The following is a 19,900-nucleotide window of genomic DNA, read 5'->3' as shown; positions in this document are numbered from 1 at the left end:
GAACGAGAGCAAGTGATTTTAAACACCTTCCAGCATTGAATCTGAGTATTTTTTTGGTAAATATACTAGGTTTATACTTAATATAGTTACATCGACAAAAAAAGTAAGGTTTACTGCAGGGGTGTATATTCTACATGGGATCCCCTGCTCAGGGGGGGGGGGGGGGAAATAAAAAATAGGTTGTTGGAGGGAAAAAAAATGTAAAAATTAAGAAAACTGAAAACATTTTTTCCATTTCCCCCCCTTCTTGGTGAAAAAAACTTTTAAAAATGTGTGGTAGGAGGGATAAAATAAATAAAATATAGAGTTCTTTAAATATTTTTCCATTTTCCCCCTACTTGGTGAGAAAAAACTAGGGGGGGAAGAAAAATAAAAAAAATTTGTAGCAGGGGAAAAAAAATAAATCTTATGCAGAATATACACCCCTGGTTTACTGCTGGAAGATGCTTAAAATAACTTGCTTCCGTTCGTGCATAGTCCCCTTCAGGTTATCTTGTGTAATGTGACTAATGTGTTGTTAGCCTGTTCCTCCTGTCTTTGCATAATTGTTGTTGTTGTTGTTGTGTGAGATTGTGTTGCAACTGTGTGGGTGTCCACATGTCGTCTGATATGTGCACCCATCCTGCACCGAGATTAGCCCTGCCTGGAATACCTCAATATAAAACCTTGGCCACCCTTCCATATTTTTAATCTTTGTGCTTTTTGAGTTGTCCTACGGATTATCATCATGGACTTAATAAAAACATTTCTAGTATGGCTTCGAGTCCGCTTAATGTCCATAGGATTAGAACCAGTCCTCAGCCATACTGAAAACTCGTGTATAGCATCATTTTACAGACAATTTTCTACTAATAGTAAAATAAAAATCATGAAAATATTACGAATTTTTTTCTACCATGGCCTTCGGCCACTGGGGGCTTACAACTGGTTTTAATCTTATAAATTCACATTTTATTATCAGCGGAAAGTTGTCAATTATACGGTGCGATAAATAACTAATAAAAATCCATGTAAATACCTTAATACCTACATAAATTGTTATGTAACCAAATACTTTATTCCATGATACAAAATATTTCTGAGAAAGTATCAGAGCGGATAATGTTCCCCGACCTCAAAAAGCTACCTAAAGTTTAAAAGTTGGAGGATTTTTTCTCCGAATCCAATTATATTTTTCCTATGAATTGAAGTATTCCTGGTATTACTTTTCATTTTATCCTTTTTTTTACAATATTGAGATAATCGCATTATTTTTCAAAGTAAACTCTACAATTTTAACACGATTTAAAAATGAATAATAATTGTTTTCAATTTTAGGAGAGAAAAAAAAAACAATAATTATACTATTGTAGTTTGACAAGGGGGGGGGAAGTTCTGACACTTTTGCGTAAACAGTGATTATAGGCTTTGTCTTTGGAGATAATGGATAGGTTATTTGGCAAAAAAGTTTCCTTTTGGGATGTAGTTTTCCTATTTTAAAAAAAATTTTGGATTCGGCCTCCAGGTTCCAGTACTCCAGGCCTCCAGGTGGATTCTGGACAGGTAAAAAAAAAATTCAAGATAGAACAAAACTTATTTAACAAAAGTTGGTACTATATGGATGGTATGAACTAATTTGAAGAAATTTTTGAAATCGGGCTCCAGGTTCTGGTACTGCAGGCCTCCAGGTGGATCCTGGACAGGTAAAAATTGAAAATTTTTACTTTAAAAGTTAGAACAAAACTTATTTAACAAAAGTTGCTACTTTATGGATGGTATGATCTAATTTGAAGAAATTTTTGAAATCGGGATCCAGGTTCTGGTACTGCAGGCCTCCAGGTGGATCCTGGACAGGTAAAAATTGAAGATTTTTAATTTTAAAGTTAGAACAAAACTTATTTAACAAAAGTTGGTACTTTATGGATGGTATGAACTAATTTGAAGAAATTTTTGGATTCGGGCTCCAGGTTCAGGTGCTGCAGGCCTCCAGGTGGATTCTGGACAGGTAAAAATTGAAAATTCAAGATAGAACAAAACTTATTTAACAAAAGTTGGTACTTTATGGATGGTATGAACTAATTTGAAGAAATTTTTGGATTTGGCCTCCAGGTTCCGGTACTCCAGGCCTCCAGGTGGATTCTGGACAGGTAAAAATTGAAAATTCAAGATAGAACAAAACTTATTTAACAAAAGTTTGTACTTTATAGATGGTATGAACTAATTTGAAGAAATTTTTGAAATCGGGCTCCAGGTTCAGGTGCTGCAGGCCTCCAGGTGGATCCTGGACAGGTAAAAATTGAAAATTTTTACTTTAAAAGTTAGAACAAAACTTATTTAACAAAAGTTGCTACTTTATGGATGGTATGATCTAATTTGAAGAAGTTTTTGAAATCGGGCTCCAGGTTCTGGTACTGCAGGCCTCCAGGTGGATCCTGGACAGGTAAAAATTAAAAATTTTTAATTTATAAGTTAGAACAAAACTTATTTAACAAAAGTGGCTTCTTTATAGATGGTATTAACTAATCTGAAAAAAATTTGAAATCGGGCTCCAGGTTCAGGTAAAAATTTCAATTTTTACTTTAAAAGTTAGAACAAAACTTATTTAACAAAAGTGGCTTCTTTATAGATGGTAGGAAGTAATTTGAAGAAAATTTTGAAATCGGGCGCCAGGTTCAGGTACTGCAGGCCTCCAGGTGGATCCTGGACAGGTAACAATTAAAAATTTTTACTTTAAAAGTTAAAACAAAACTTATTTGACAAAAGTGGCTTCTTTAAAGATGGTAGGAAGTAATTTGAAGAAAATTTTGAAATTTCAAAATTTTCTTCAAATTAGTTAATACCATCCATAAAGTATCAACTTTTGTAAAATAAGCTTTGATCTAACTTTTAAAGTGAAAAAATTCAATTTTTATGTGTCCAGGATCTACCTGGAGGCCTGCAGTACCTGAACCTGGAGCCCAATTTCAAATTTTTCTTTAAAGTATTTAATACCATCCATAAAGTATCAACTTTTGTTCAATAAGTTTTGTTCTAACTTTAATAGAAAAAAAATTTAGTTTTTACCTGTCCAGGATCCACCTGAAGGCCTGCAGTACCTGAACCTGGAGCCCGATTTCAAAATTTTCTTCAAATTACTTCCTACCATCCATAAAGAAGCCACTTTTGTTAAATAAGTTTTGTTCTAACTTTTAAAGTAAAGAATTTCAATTTTTACCTGTCCAGGATCTACCTGGAGGCCTGCAGTACCTGAACCTGAAGCCCGATTTCAAAATTTTCTTCAAAATAGTTCATACCATCTATAAAGAAGCCACTTTTTTGAATAAGTTTTTTTCTAACTTTTTAAGTAAAAAATTACTGTTTATCTGTCCAGGATCCACCTGGAGGCCTGCAGTACCTGAACCTGGAGCTCGATTTCAAAATTTTCTTCAGATTAGTTAAAACCATCTATAAAGAAGCCACTTTTGTAAAAATAAGTTTTGTTTTAACTTTTAAAGTAAAAAATTTTACTTTTACCTGTCCAGGATCCACCTGGAGGTCTGCAGCACCTGAACCTGGAGCCCGATATCAAAATTTTCTTCAGATTAGTTAATACCATCTATAAAGAAGCCACTTTTGTAAAAATAAGTTTTGTTCTAACTTATAAATTAAAAATTTTCAATTTTTACCTGTCCAGGATCCACCTGGAGGCCTGCAGCACCTGAACCTGGAGCCTGATTTTAAAATTTTCTTCAAATTAGTTCATACCATCCATAAAAAAGCCACTTTTGTTAAATAAGTTTTGTTCTAACTTTTAAAGTAAATATTTTCAATTTTTACATGTCCAGGATCCACCTGGAGGCCTGCAGTATCTAAACCTGGAGCCCGATTTCAAAATTTTCTTCAGATTAGTTAATACCATCTATAAAGAAGCCACTTTTGTTAAATAAGTTTTGTTCTAACTTTTAAATTAAAAATTTTCAATTTTTACCTGTCCAGGATCCACCTGGAGGCCTGCAGTACCAGAACCTGGAGCCGGATTTCAAAAATTTCTTCAAATTAGTTCATACCATCCATAAAGTACAAACTTTTGTTAAATAAGTTTTGTTCTATCTTGAATTTTCAATTTTTACCTGTCCAGAATCCACCTGGAGGCCTGGAGTACCGGAACCTGGAGGCCGAATCCAAAATTTTTTTTAAAATAGGAAAACTACATCCCAAAAGGAAACTTTTTTGCCAAATAACCTATCCATTATCTCCAAAGACAAAGCCTATAATCACTGTTTACGCAAAAGTGTCAGAACTTCCCCCCCCCTTGTTTAGTTTGAAAAATAATATGTGTATCTTTAATGTTTAATAAAAATATTGAAAGATTTTTGAGTTTTTTTATTGATTGATTCCCTAATTCTTTCAGATATAAAAGAAAATGTTTAAGACAATGATATTATACAATACATAGAATAAAGATAGGTATGTATACTAGGGAATAATGTATCCTCCATCCCCTGGTGTCATTAATCTGGAACTATTAAAATCAAAGGCGAAGCTGACTCCTATGGATTTTTCTTGTCTTTAATATGACTTGATAGACGCTTGCGAGTAATTGCCTAATAGCGAAGATGTATAAACAAGACATCTACCTGGGTCCGATGTTGGGGACCTTTTTTTGTCTGATAGCAAATTGCTTTCTGCCCTTTTGTAGTGAATTAGACGGGTTAATATTCACGACGCTATTGGCTAGTATTCAAGGAACCAATTGAAAGCCGGCACACTGTCTATAGGTTTGAGACATATAGTTATTTAATCCCTTCTCCCTCTAGTGATTTACTCTATTTTTTTAGGTACCTTTAAAATCTGCAAAAGAAAATGGCTCATTCCTGTAGAATATGCAATGAACAATTTAATTCTCAGGTTCTAATAAATAAAGAAAAAATTATTTTTATTAAAAATCCTATGCAGGATTGACGGCTGAAATTAACAGAGATGATTGAATATGCTACTATTCTACATATTTCCATCAAGTTCCATTAAGATTTGTCTATGAATTGCGGTGCCGGCCAGATCGATTCCTAGATATTTAAGTTTTTGTGATTTTAAAGGTTTCGTGATTTCCCTATTTTATCAAGTTTAATGTTTATTGTATAACACTGATCTATAGTAAATATTTTTTCCCGATATCCCTTCATAATTTTTTAGCTTCGCTACTTATAGATGGTGTCATCCTTGTTATTTCAAGAAAGCGTCTAGATTGAACCGGTTGTCATCCATACTGAAAAATTATGTCTAGCGTCGTATTATACGAATATAAAAGTGTACAATTATAAAATTAAATCCAGTTCTTAATGAGTTTTAATATTCAGAGATCAGTTAGCAATCATATGAGAAAACATGAGGATGTTGTGTTTATGTGTAATGAACCAAACTGCCAGCTGGCGTTTATATCCATAGGCAAGGTTTACATGCAGTTAATTAAAGCTTTGTATGATGATTCCTATAACCGTAAGGTACAATTTAGAAAGCGTAGCAACTCTATTATCGTTAACAGAAAGTCCGTACGTTCATTTAATCAAGTTGATAATTTTGACAATTGTTTGACTACCTAAATAATCAATCGGAATTAATCGTAGCATTTCAATGTTCTCTTAGACTACAATCTGACTTATTTGAATTGTGAAAAAGTCCACATTAAAAGTAGGCGATCTACTCTTTAATTCAATATGTCTGTTTGTCAGCAAGTCCGTAACGTCATTATAATTTTCTAGGCTGCTGTTGAAGAGAGATTTAACGACTTATTTTTACTTCGCTATATTCTATGAATGTTGTTTTAATCCTTGTTTTTATGAACTTAAATTCTTTTAAAAATTTATAAATGTTCAAAATACTTTTTACAAACATCCATGTAACACTTGAAACTGTGTCAGGGGATTTTAACACACACCATAACCTGCACAAGGACGAATTAAAATGTGATGTTTGTCAGCGAAGCTTTTACAAGAAATCTGCCCTGAACACACACATTGCTAGTGTACATAATAAAGAGAAGAAATTCTTCTGCCATCAACCAAAATGTTCCAAAGGAAAAGAAAATAAGTTTTACTGGGGTACATTGATAGACTAAAAAAGCCCTTTTCTCGAATTTAAAAAAGAAATAAAATTGTTTAAGGAGATTATTCACTATTTGTGTATTTACAAATTACCATATCTTTTTTAGATTTCTTACATATATTGCAAGATTAGGTATGTTCTTGTCGAATTTTTTAATTCCAATTTCTTTTTTTACAATTTCACAAAAGTGCAATGGAACATTTAAAAATAAGTATGATAAATAGAAATGTTATATTTATTTTTATCACATGTATCCAAACACCCGGGGGATAAGGTTAAGTAGCAACCTATTTGATTGCACGACCTTTGGCTGGAAGTATTAACTGTGGTGCATGGTAATGAGTTGCGCCTGTTTTGGGCCAAGGGATCCACCCTAATATACTATAATTAATATCGCGCACCCGACATATCAGCAATAGGAACCATTTTTAGAGCCTTTAGTCATACAAGACCGGATATGGATGGCTTTAAAGAAATGTTTTTGTATGATCTCCAGGTCTTAATGTACCTGCTTTGAGTATGGCTGGTGTTCTTCATATTATCATATTGAGCTTTGTGATGTGGTGGGTAGACTCAAACCAAACAACATCAGAACTGGTAACTATCTGGGAGGGAGGGGACATTGGGCTGTTTATTAAACTAGTCCCCAAAGTCTTATAATAGAGTTTTCCAAATTCGTTGGATTAAAACCTTGGGGACTTTTATTATATTTTGATAAGTTAGTTCATTTAGTTGAGTGTACAAACGTTTCAATCACAAGTTGTAATCTATAGAAGAGTAATTTTGTGTATCATTATTGGGGATGTACATTTATCAGCCATTGCCTTATCCCTTTAGATCCCTGGGTAACTATATTATATTTTCTTTATGAACAGGCTTTTATAGAAAAACTGATTTGGTCATCCACCAGCAGCTACATAATAATAAAAAAGAAAAATACAAATGTGAAACTTGCTCCAAATCATTCTCCCATATATCAAACCTGAATAGACACAAAAGATTGCATACCAAAGAAAAATTTTACTGTTGTAATGTTTGCAATAAAAGATTTACACAAAGTGCCACCTTAACACGACACAAAGAAACTCATGATGCAGGCACTAAGCTAAGATGTCGGCTGTGTGACCAAATTTTTGTCAACCAAATTCTATTGAAGAATCATATTGAGCGTATTCACGATTCTGGGTGTGCAGAAGATACAGCAAAACAAAAGTCGCGCGGATTTTTTTGCTATAGTTGTGGTGACCAGTTTCAGATGAAAATTCATCTAGGAAAGCTTAATGTGTTTAAAGTAGAAAATGTTGCTTTATAAGCCCTTTAACAACATTTTTTTATGTGATATAAATATCCTATTTATCTGATTTTTAAGATACTGATTCCTATTACAACAAGGTACAAAGTTATAATCAATCTCTGTAATCAAGTTTTAAGATTGTAAGTATGTCCTTAAACAATAAACAGTATCCTGTATTTAAACATTTTTGTAACAAATTTAATTACAATTTTATTGAGACTTAAACATTATATTATGCTTTTTCATTTCTGTTACTCTAAAAGCGTAATGCTCGTTTGTACTACCCTTTCAGATCTTCGCTTTTTTTGATGTTGTCATCCTTGTTTTCTTGACTTTGAGCTGTATGTTAAGGCAAGCACAAGTTGCAATGTCATACTACTACAACAACTAGCAGCGTAACAAGAACAACTGATAAAGATCAAGGCGCAACTCATTCCAACAATTATGCTCCACATAACATTGTCAGATCTCAATCTTTGTCCCAGCAAGGCATGGATAAATGGATAAGATAGAGTTAACAAAATTGAGCATTGTTAAGAATTAAAAATATTAATTCTATTCAGAAAGGGAGGGGACATTGGGCTGTTTATTACACTAGTCCCCAAAGTTTTATAATACCTAACGTTTTCTTATTAGTTTGCTTAACAACTTTGGGGACTTTCGTGAATTTTGATTAATTGATTCATTAGGTTGAGTGTCCAAACGTTTCAACCATTATTTTAATGTACAGAAGAAGTAAATTTGTGTATTATCAATGGGAGTGTACATCAATTTATCGGCCGTTGTCTTATCAATTTATATCCCTTATTTACTTCATGTATCGAAGTCCTTTGAGACTAGAAACGGAACAAAAGCACTAGTAATTTTCATATAGTAAAACTATTATTTAAATATATTAAATGCTTGTGGTGTTTCTATTTCTTTATCCCAAATTAGAAGAAGTTGAAAAATTGTCTCGTAATGATGTTACAAAACAAGAACATCTCAATTATAGAATAGTCAACAGAGGAAATATTCATAGAGGCGGGGAACTGTTGGATTCTAATAATGCTCAGGAATATTATGTAATTTTTATTGAAGTATTTTTATTTTGAACCACTGAACCGATCGGATTCTACTCTTCAGGGAATATACCTACTGGTCCTTTGGTGGTTTTAGGCTATTTTCTTGCCTAAAACCACCAAAAATTCCCCCCCCCCCTTTTTTTGCAGAACATTTCCTTAGTCCTTTTTTTTCGCCTTAATTTTTTTTATCACCTCTTGGGGCAAAGCCCCTAGAGGCTAGAAGCGAAGCCGCTAGTATATTATAATACACTAGCGTCTATGCCATTAAAAACTTATAGGGGCAAATAAGGGAAAAGGATAGGTAAGTCGACCCTTAACTTTCAGTTTTAGATAAAAAAAAAGTTATATTTGGGAGTGTCTTTTTTTCTAGGGGCGATTTATCTTGGGAGGGTTTTGGTACACTCGCCTAAAATAATTAAAAACTTTCCGTGGACATATGAGAAGCTTCACTGTAGAGTATAGTATATATGTACAAGTAATTCAAGACAAAAGTTGTACAATTAAAAATATTTTATTTCTTAATTAACATATTAAATCACAGGAAAATAACACCAAAACCTATAGAATTCACCATGAAGGAGAAACATCTAAAAACAACAGGGATGAAATAGTTGATGTTGTTTATGCTCTGGAAGAAAATGATGATGACAATTTGTCTGATGACAGTGATTATACAATCAATAGTAGTATGGAGTCTGAGTGTGGCATGTGCTATCCAGTTAGTAATAATCAACAAACAGGTTCTTCTCAAATCAACCAGGGACAGGCACAATGATTTGTAAAATATATAACAGGGCCTACTAGGATACAGATCAGAAAATGATATTTATTTTCTTGGCTCGGCAGCCGCCAAAATCCTTTTCACTGCTTAAAAATTATAGTTGACTTACATAATACAGGGCTAATTTGTAAAGTGGCTGGCTAGTGACAATAGAAAAAAACATCTTGGTTTAGGTAGGTGTATTATAATCAACAAAAAATATAAGAAATATCATTGGAAAAGTCATTGCTTTTTAGCGGAAAAGCTAAATGCAAGGGTTTTTGTTAATGTTACTAAAAAAGACCAGAGAGACGGTACAATTGGCTGTTAATTGCACTAATCCCCAAAGTTTTATAATAACGTTTTCTTATTCGTTGGGTTAACAACTTTGGGAACATTAATGAATTTTGACTGGTTGGATCATTAAGTTAACTGTTCAAACGTGTCAACCTCTAATTTTAGTCTACTGGAGAGTTTTTTTTGTGTATCATCATTGGGGTTGTACATTAATTTATCGGCCATTGTCTTATCCCTTTAGATCCCCGAATATCTGTTTTTATAAGTCATTTGACTGTTTAAAATAATCAGTTTTCAATTGACAATCATCAAAACCTTCCTGGAAGCAGCAATAATAGCCAAAGTTTAAATTTACAAGCAAATCAGTCAAATCAGCTGATTTTCATACAACAGCCTTCACATTCAAAAATATCTAAAATTCAAGAAATACATAATACAGTATCTGATAGAAGTTCTAATATCACTGAGCTAAATGTGATGGGAGTTACAGCAGTAGAGAATGAAGATGATAATTTACCATTAGCAGGCGTCATAAAGTCAGATATTTTGAAAACAGGTAAATATGTTCTAACTGTATATAAAAGATTATTGAAAAAATGTGACTTGACTTTTTACCTTAGGTTTAGAATTATTTTTCCAGTATGGCTCTTGAACCGATTAATATCTGCTGGATTAGAAGTGGTTCTCAGTCACACTGAAAAATTATGTATAGCATCGTATTACAGACAATTTTCCACAAAAATTAAAATAAAAATCATAAAATTAACACCAGTTTTTTTAGCCTTAGCCTTCGGCCCCTCAGGGTAAACAAAACTAGTTTAATATTATGATTTTTTTAGTTTAATTTCCGCGGAAAGCTGTCTATAAAACGATACAAACAATAACTATTTTTTAATTCATCTGTTTTAGAAAACTTGAAACCTGTTTTACATGGAATCAATAAACCAATTCCAAGAACTTGTGACAAGGAACTGAATCCAGCAGCTACACAAAACAATATACTCACAAATAAAGGTTCTGTTATCAAATTGGCATCTAGTGTAAATTCGAATAGCAGTTTAACACAAGCTGCTGAAACACCTTTTCTTATCCAAGCAGCTGACAGCTTAAGTGCTCCAGTTAATATTAGCAGCCAATCGGTTAGTGTAAAAAATAGTGAAGCTACTATAACACTTACAAAACCCTCTCCAACGATACAAAGCACAATTAATTCATCAGTTATTAGATATTCAAGCAGTTCATCAAATGTAATACAACCTATCATCCTTCCCCAAGTGCAGAGCTCACCTTTGCCAATAAACATTGAAGATTTATCTAAAAATTCTAAAGTTGTAAATCTCCCAAATGATAATAAATCAAAAGAAAAACCTCTAATTGCAAAGAACATAAAGAATAGTTTTGATGTCGAAGAAATTCACCCAACAACGAATAAAATTGAAAATAAATCAACTATTAAAAGAAAAACAGGTATTTGATATTTTGATGAAACTTTGACAAAGAAAGGATTAAATGTCAATTGAAAGTAAAACATTGATCTCATAAATTAAAATACATTAAAAAGAAGTCCAATAGATTTTCAGAAAATGCATTAGTATCTTTCTAGTATGGCTTCCAAACCGATTCATATCCGCTGGATTATAACAGGTTCTCAGCTATACTGAAAAATTTTGTATAGCATCGTATTACAGACAATTTTCAACGAACAATAAAATAAAAATCATTAAATTAATACCAGTTTTGTTAGACCGGGCCTCCAGCCCATCGGGGCTTACAAAACTGGTTTTAATCTTATGATCACCTATTCATGTTGATATCCACGGGAAGCTGTCTATAATACGATGCGATAATTAACTATTCTCGCTTATTGGCATTTTAAATGTTATATAATTATATTCTTACAGGACTGAAAAGTGCTATAAATGAGGAAATGTCTCACACCCATGTGATCAAAACAATCAGAAGAATAGTCAAGGATTTGGCACATCCAAATGTTAAAGAAGATGATAATGAACAACTGGATGAAATTCCAGGAATGAATAATCTGAAAATTATGTATGTACTGTAGATATTTACTTTAAGTTGTAGTTTTACAAAGAAAAAGTTTCAGCACCCTACAATTGCGCCGCCTGGCGGGACTTTTCTATTGATATTTCTGATCTAAGGTTGATTTCTCTTGGAAGAGTGTATTACCCTCCCACAAAATTAATGTAAAATTCCCCAGGACCTAATAGAAGATACACTGTAAAGGAAAACCATATTGGTTTAGTGGTTACTGAGATCCTTCGGTACAGACAGACACAAAGACATAGATCTTGTTACTTTATTACAAGGATTCAAGGAATGATAAATTCTAGGAAAATTTTAAGAGTTAAAGATTTTAGTTTTTTTTTCATTTCAATTTCCTTTTCCATTAATTTAAGCATTGAATTTTAGAAAATGTTGGAAATTATTTATTCTTGTTTCCGACAAACAGAAGAAAATACCATATGTGATAAAACTGATGTTAACATTGCGGAAGAAAAACTTGAATCAGCTGATATTGATGTTGCAATGGTGCAAGAAAAAATCACGAAACCTGCTAAGAAATTTGTATGCAAAGAATGCGGGATGGGATTTGATAAACCTTGCCACCTTGAATTTCATAAAGGTTACAATTTTTTTTTTTATAATGAAGTAAAAGAATCTTTGTCTGTCTGTCAGTACTGAAGGATCTCGTTAACCACCGAACTGATAAGTTTCTCCTTTACAGTGTAGCTTCTCATAGTCCTGGTAAGGACTTGCCAAAAATTTTATAAAATATAAAACGCCAAATAGCGGACATTTTTGGGAAACAGCTAATCTTAACTTAGATTGAAAAAAAACATTGTATATGTCACTAGGGCCATAGCCGTTAATTAACTTGAAAATAAAGAATGGGAGGGTTAATTTTTATTTCCTTTATTCGTAACACACAAGGAGGGGGGGGGGGGGTATATTCTTTCGGTGCCCCAACCGTGATGGGCTGCTCTGTACCCAATATAACCTATCCTATCCAAAGTTAATATCCAACATACAAAACTCCCCCCTTATTGTCAATGTGTATTTCAAATAGGAGGGGTCTGTGCTCGATAGGCACTTTGAAGTAAATCACCACTGACTTTTTGTTTATTTTGACTCATCTTAAAATAAATTTTTTATACAGTAAATTAAATCGTTGTATTTTTTCCTTAATTTTAAGTTATTGTATTATAGACCGCTTTCCGCAGATAGCAAAATAAAAAAATTATAACATTAAACAGCTTGCCCCAGGGGATAAAGGCCATGGCGAGCAAAACTGGTTTTAATTTTAATATTCTTGAAAAATTGTCTGTAATGCGATGCTATACATGATTTTCAGTATTGCTGAATACCGATTTTAATTCAGCGGATATAAATTGGTTTTAGAGCCTTACTGGAAAAGATTTTCCATAATATTCCTTATTTTCTTAGGAGTCCACGATGAAAGCTTAAAGAAATTTTCATGTGAAATATGCCACGCTCGATTTTGTTGGAAATCTCGCCTCAAACAACACATGGCTGCCCAGCATTCAGAATTAGATGAAGGCAAAATATTTACCTGTGATATCTGTGATAAGAAGTTTTCAGCCGCCCACTCTCTGAAGGATCACAAGAAGAGAATTCATCTCAAAGGAACACTTTTCATTTATTTTTAAAAAAAGACTAAGACTTTTATATCCTGCCTTATATTTAATTTAGAACTGTGTAGCATTCAATGTTTCCTGTAATATTAGAGCAAAACAATAGAGGGGGAAGGGGTTAAATAACTGTAAATCCTCACCCAAGGACCTTGTGCCGACAAACAATTTGCTAGCAGACGAAAAAGGTCCTTGGAAAAGGGGTGGGAAGGTATTTATCTGTATATACATCTTCATACACTAAAGATCTTTTCCTATAATAGTAAAACAGCACTTTATGCTTTTTGCTTTAAAGAGATTAAGCAAGTTCATCTTCGGGCTAAAACAATCATAAAAAAGGCTAACTGACAAAAAGATAAAAATACGAACCTCAATTTTAAAGAAAAGTCATTTAAAGAAAGAAGTATTGTTTGCAGTCAATGTTCTAAACAATTTTATAAAAATTCAGATCTTAAGGTAAAGATCTTTTTAAAAGCGAAGCTTTTCCATAATTAGGGTATGGTTATTCCTTAATTATATTATATTCTGCATATTCAGTTCTGATACTCTACAATATTCGTTTGTCCTACCGTTTCACAGCTTCGCATTTATGGATGTTGTCATCCTTGTTTTATCTATTTGGAAATGTTTTTTTCTGTTTTGCTTTCTGTCCTTTAGATAGTAATGTGTAATTATTTTAGTTGAGATTCAAAACTTAATCCTAGAATTTTGTGAAATATGATTATAAGCTAACTTTCAACTTATACCAACAACGAAATTGATTCTAAAAAATCACGAAACCTATATGTGATTTTCAGCTGTCGTTGTGAGGCAACACTTAGTAGAATTTACTACCTTTTTATCTGCTCCGCAATTATTATTTTTTATTTATTTCGCTTGTTGGCTACACCTTATTTCAAATAGCTTTGCTACTTTAAGACATGTTTGTCCTCGGTTTACTATGTAGTCAATCCTATTATATAATTGTAAGGGATTTAGTCTTAAGTTTAATATCTCAATAACTATTGAACCGCTTTTCTCGATTATAAGTAAGCTTCACACAGGTCCTATGATGTCTTTAGGCTATTTTATTGTCAGATTTAAGTCTTAGGATGGTTTTAAGCTATTTTTAACCAGTTTTAACAATAGTTTATAAATTAAATGATACTTTTTGTTTCAATAATGATCGTCTTATTCTGATTACTAAGTATAAATATAGGCAAAAAGTTAGAAAGAAACATGTTAGAATTGTCCTATCGATTTTAAACTTTGCATGATGATTCCTATAACAATTAGATACGATTTAGGAAGTGCAGCAACTTTATAATCTTTACCGAAAAGAATTTTTTATTTGTTTTATTTGTCTGCAATGATTTCTGTTTAAAATTTCTTTATTTTAATTTTGACATGTTTAAATGTGTTGATGATCTAGATATTGTATTTTAACCAGGGATCTAAGGGATAAGACAATGGTCAATAAATTATTGTACATCCCCAATGATGACACACAAAATTACCCTTACTGTAGATTAAAATTAATGATTGAAACGTTTGAACACCAAACTTAATGCACCAACAAATCAAAGTTCAATTAAGTCCGCAAAGTTGATAAGCCAACGAATAAGAAAACGTTATTTTAACTTTGGGAACCAGTATAATAAACAACCAATGTACCCTCTCTCTCTGATTTTAAACAAATAAATTGTAAAGTTGATATTCATGTTTGCAATGTAATTAGACTTGGGTGGATTTAAACATATACCATTACAGACTAAACATTTAGATGTGCACTTAAAATAACACAACTTTTAATATAGAAAAAAAAAATTTTGCTAAAAATTATCTATAAGAATAACCATGGTGTTAGAGGATATTAAGCTGTTTTTTACGCTAGTCCCAAAAGTTTAATAATAACGTTTACTTATTAGTTTGCTTTACAACTTTGGAGACTTTTATTAAATTTTGATTGGTTGGCTAATTGAGTTGACTGTTCAAACGTTTAAAACACTAATTTTGATCTACAGAAGGGGTATTTTGAGTGTTGTACTGTTACTTAATATGTAAAAGATATTCATATTCCTGTTTCTTTGAATAAACGTTGACTGTTTATATTCGAATGATTTTGTTTGATTAGTTTTTTTGTGTCAATTATGCTAGCGGTACATCTAAAGTCTATAGTGGCTACTTAATAGCCAGGAAGGAAGGGGACAATGAGCTTTTATTTACACTAGTCCCCAAAGTATTTGAACTATGTCTTCTCATTCGTTGGCTTAACAACTTTGGGGACTTGAATTTTGATTGGTTGTTGCATAAAGTTGAGTATTTAAGCGTTTCAATCATTAAGTATGATCTAAAGAAAGGTTAATTTGCGTATCATCATTGGGGATGTACATCAATTTATTGGCCATTATCTTATCCCTTTATATCCCTGTATAATAGCGGCTATCGCAGAAACTCTAGAGGAAGGGCCAGATAGCTTAATGGCAACTTGCTACGTATAGAGACTGACATTGATTAATATAGACGTTTTATTTGGTAGGTAGTTCAATTTAATGATTGCTTGAAATTTTTTAGTTAAGAAGAAATTGATTGGTTCATTACAATCATAGATATTTGATATTTTACACATTCATTCAGAGATCTAAAGGGATAAGACAATGACCGATACATTTATGTACAATGTACATCCCCATTAATGATACACAAAATTACATTTCTGCAGATTACAATTAGTGGTTAAAAGGTTTAGAACAAGCTCCCAAAATTTAAGTCCCAAAAGTTGTTAAGCTAATGTTTTCGTAAAACTCTAGGGACTAATGTAACAAACAGCCCCTCCCTCACTGCATTCAATTGATATCATCTTGTTGTCTATCTTTCTATTCTCAATTATTCTATGGTGTCTAGCCTTATAATACTAAAAATGACCGCATTGAGGTTTACATTCCAACTGTCCACCAATTAACTTTAATTTTAGTTATGAGGTTTTTTTGGATGGGTGTTAACATCGACAATATAAAGTATACATATTTACAGGGATCTAAAGGGATAAGACAATGACCGATAAATTAATTATAACTCTCTACTCCGCTGCATTCTCGCAGTTTTAGTTGTAGAGCCAGAACCTTCAGCAAAACCTATTAACATAAAAATTTATTTGGATCATGGAGAAAACTAAGTATCGGCTTTTGTCGTAGCACAGTAACTTTTAATAGTTAATTTTTAGGTTAGGTAAATTTTAATGATAGCCAGATATAGGAGAAAAGCTACTGTGAAAATACGACGAAACCCTCTACTTCGTTTTTTTTCCATGATCAAAAATTATTTTAGGTTCACATGCGAACACATATGAAGTCTAAGCCTTATTCGTGCAAATTTTGTTCAAAACAATTTGCCCATATATCACATATGTACAGGTAAAATTTAGTTGAATTTTAATCTGTTAATTTTTTACAATAAAGCAACATGATATCTGTCTGTCTATGTTTACTAAAGGATCTTGCTAACCAAAGAACCGATATGGTTCTCCTTTACAGAGAGGTCCTGGGAAGGTTTATAACTATTTTGGGGAAGGGTACCACTACTACCCTCCCAAGAGAAATTAACCTTTAGAAAAAATGACCCTCAACAAATTTTTTTTTTCTATTTAAAACTACAATTGAAACGGGGGCTGACTTCTCAAGGGCTTCTAGAGGCCTCTAAGGGCGTGTCCGCTAGTAAATAAATAAAGTGAAAGGTAAGTAATGTAGAATTATGTTTTATAAAAATCATAATATTTATTTTAGTTTCCAAATAATATTTTTTTAGGCATGAAAAAATCCACAGTAGAACCATCAAATAAAAGAAGAATATTCACTTGCACATACAATTCCATCAGAAACAATAATCAACTTAAAATAACGTTAATTCAAGAATAGTTATCTATCGCATAGTACTATAAACAGCTTTTCGCCATACTGGAAAATAAAGTACTGTTAGTGCAGAGAAATGTATTTTGCCTTGTACTTTTTTCACAATTTGATTATACAAAGCGAAGCTTTTCTATATCTAGGGTCGGTCTGTCCGTCCGTACGGCAGTCCGTGACGGATAGCTTTTTCGTTAATTTAGAAATGTTAGAATTGTCCTATCGATTTTAAACTTTGCATGATGATTCCTGTAGTAGTTAGGTTCGATTAAGAAAGCGTAGCAACTCTATAATCGTTACAAGAATTTAACAACAATTTTTTAAGTGATATAATCATCCGACTGATCTGATATTTGGAGTACTGATTCCTATTACAATAAGGTACAATATTATTAGCGAAGCAATTCTATAATTAAGTTATAAAAATGTTATTATCCCCTTAAACAGTATTTTAAGAAGTTTTGCAACAAATTTACGTATAACCGTCAAAACTTATATATTTATATTTTGTATATTCAGTTCTGACACTCTACGAGAGTTAATGTTCCTCTGTCATACCGTTTCAGAGCTTCGCTTTTGTGGATGATGTCATCCTTGTTTACTATACAATAGCATACATACAATAATGGTTTTCATTAATATTCCAGTATGGCTTCCAAACTTTTTAATATTCGCCGGATTAGAACCGGTTCTCTACAATAATGAAAATCTTTTATAGCATCGTATTACAGACAATTTTCTACTAATATTAAATTAAAAATCAAAATTAATACCAGTTTTATTTGCCCGACCGTTCAGCTCTTGTGGCTAACCAAATTGGATTTAATCTTGTAATTTTTCATTTTGATATCCTCGGAAATCTGTCAATCATACGATGCGATAAATAACTATTACAACAGCGTAAAAGTAAGAGGCAAATAAGTTTGTCTTCGGGAGTCATTATTCCTATATATTTGTAAAGATAAAATTGTGAAATAAAATTTAAAATCAAGATTCAATACCTATTTGTTTTTGTAATTTGTTATCGAGTTTAATTTTACAATTTATCCTTGTTGCGCTACCTATGATCCTATTTGTACTTGTTAGAAGGGGACATTATTATAATAGTCCCCAAAGTTTTGAAAGAATGCTTTCTTGTTCGTTGAAAGTACAGATTTGGGGACTTTTATTGAATTTTAATTAGTTGTCTCATAAAGTGTTTTTAAACATTTTAACCACAAATTGTAATTTTGTGTATCGTCAGTTATTATTCAAATTTTCGGCGATTGTCTTATCCCTTTAGATCCTTGCCTTGTTGCGCTACTTATAATCCTATTTGTCCTTGTATTTGTTCAACTTTAACTTGGGGGTTACGCCCAAGTAAAAGCAGTTTTCATATTCTTCAAGACTTAGATTGAGCACAACATAGTTTCAGGGTTGCTTGCACTGATATGCTATTGTTATTCCACTATATAAAATATCTTGAAACCTCTATATGATGTTAGGCTGTCCAACTTAGAAAAATTAAACATCATAAGAAGTTTGATGGATGGATTGTTGGCATGGTTCTAAAGGGATAAGACAATGGCCGATAAATTGATGTACATCCCCAATGATGATACACAAAATTGCCCCTTCTGTAGATTACAATTAGTGGTTAAAACATTTGGAAACTAAACGAACCAACCAATCAAAATTCAATAGAAGTCCTCAAGGTTTTTTAGCAGATGAATAAGAAAACGTTATTATAAAACTTTCGGGTATAGTGTAATAAACAGCCCAATGTCCCCTCCCTCCCTGATTTTAAGTTTATATATTCGATTTATTGTGTTTTAAGTTCAATGATTAAGAACATATGTAAATTTCGTACCTAGATTTTAGCTTAAAAGTTTCAATATTGAATACGCCATAGGACAAGGTGAATATACAATATTTCAAAAAATTTCATTAAAAATTTAAAAATAAAATTGCTCAGTGCTTTTTATTGTCTGTCTGAAGTTTGACCGTAAGATCTCGCGAACACCATTGGACCTACATTGAATTTTTATTTCTATAATTAAAATTCAAGAAAACAAGTAAAAGAAACTTTAGAAAATAGCAATTTATTTATCAGGGATCCAAAGGGATAAGACAATGGCAGATAAATTAAAGTACATAAAATTATACATACTTTAGATTAAAACTTAAATACCTAGACACTTAATGAATCATACAAAATCAGTTTTAGTCCCCAAAGCTATCAAATGAGAAAACGTTACTATAAAACTTTTGAGACTAGTGTAATAAACAGCCCATTGTCCCCTCCCTCCCTGTTTATTTATATGCCTAAAGTTTTTTTTTTAAATCATGTCCTAGACATTATTGATTGGTTAAGCATTGCTTAAGATTATTTAAATAACTCGTCATTGACAACTCGAAGAAATTTTGTTGTTTTTTGCTATTTTAGAATATCTAAAGTTAGTATGCATGCACAGCCCTCAAGAATGTCAGAGAGAGAGGGAACATTGGGCTGTTTATTACACTAGTCCCCAAAGTTTTATAATAACTTTTCCTTATTCGTTGGCTGAACAACTTTAGGGACCTTAGTGAATTTTGATTGGTTGATTCTAATGTTATTTGGTAATTTTTGAATCATCATTGGGGATGTACATTGTCTTATCCCTTAGATTCCTGATTTATATGCTATTCTAGAATATCTAAAGTAAGTTAATATGCATGCACACCTCTCAAGAATGTCCTTTGTACTACGTAATGTTATGGTTAAGGCAGGAATCTAAAGGGATAATAAATTGATGTACCATCCCAATGATAATACACAAAATTACTCCTGTCAATAAAAACTCCCAATGTTGATTAGCCAACGAATAAGAAAACGTTATACTAAGGGATTT

General features: G+C 32.2%; 3 protein-coding genes and 1 long non-coding RNA gene across 7 annotated transcripts; all 4 read left to right on the top strand.

Moving 5' to 3' along the window:
- Positions 1-4,367: 4,367 nt before the first annotated feature.
- On the top strand, positions 4,368-6,059 carry LOC145305985 (uncharacterized). Its single transcript, XR_013874859.1, has 4 exons — positions 4,368-4,425; positions 4,797-4,866; positions 5,316-5,408; positions 5,877-6,059. It is a non-coding gene; the product is annotated as an uncharacterized LOC145305985 (long non-coding RNA).
- A 1,113-nt stretch (positions 6,060-7,172) lies between these two features.
- Positions 7,173-8,463, top strand: LOC145312733 (uncharacterized). Its single transcript, XM_080151984.1, has 3 exons — positions 7,173-7,332; positions 7,707-7,843; positions 8,291-8,463. Exons 1-3 carry the CDS (start codon positions 7,316-7,318, stop codon positions 8,446-8,448), a joined length of 312 nt encoding a protein of 103 aa, XP_080008110.1. The 5' UTR covers positions 7,173-7,315; the 3' UTR covers positions 8,449-8,463.
- A 465-nt stretch (positions 8,464-8,928) lies between these two features.
- LOC145305926 (uncharacterized) lies at positions 8,929-11,555 on the top strand. Its single transcript, XM_080147810.1, has 4 exons — positions 8,929-9,178; positions 9,767-10,031; positions 10,385-10,942; positions 11,377-11,555. The coding sequence occupies exons 1-4, from the start codon at positions 9,107-9,109 to the stop codon at positions 11,538-11,540; spliced, it is 1,059 nt and encodes a 352-aa protein (XP_080003936.1). The 5' UTR covers positions 8,929-9,106; the 3' UTR covers positions 11,541-11,555.
- Positions 11,556-11,896: 341 nt separating this feature from the next.
- Positions 11,897-18,028, top strand: LOC145305916 (zinc finger X-chromosomal protein-like). Of its 4 annotated transcripts, none has more exons than XR_013874829.1 (6): positions 11,897-12,122; positions 12,944-13,144; positions 13,547-13,605; positions 16,456-16,541; positions 16,933-17,026; positions 17,930-18,028. XR_013874829.1 is itself a non-coding variant. In XM_080147794.1 (5 exons), the coding sequence occupies exons 1-5, from the start codon at positions 11,912-11,914 to the stop codon at positions 16,964-16,966; spliced, it is 591 nt and encodes a 196-aa protein (XP_080003920.1). In that variant the 5' UTR covers positions 11,897-11,911; the 3' UTR covers positions 16,967-18,028. The 4 variants fall into 4 exon arrangements, 1 of the variants encoding a protein (XP_080003920.1); XR_013874818.1 differs by having other exon boundaries at positions 16,933-17,041; XR_013874815.1 differs by having other exon boundaries at positions 16,933-17,093; positions 17,678-18,028.
- The last annotated feature ends 1,872 nt before the right edge of the window (positions 18,029-19,900 follow it).

The sequence above is a fragment of the Acartia tonsa genome, chromosome 2, assembly GCF_053477335.1.
Source record: "Acartia tonsa isolate MP-2025a chromosome 2, ASM5347733v1, whole genome shotgun sequence".
Lineage (NCBI taxonomy): Eukaryota > Metazoa > Arthropoda > Copepoda > Calanoida > Acartiidae > Acartia > Acartia tonsa.
Note: the sequence above shows the minus strand (reverse complement) of the source record. Positions and strands in the feature narration are given on the sequence as shown.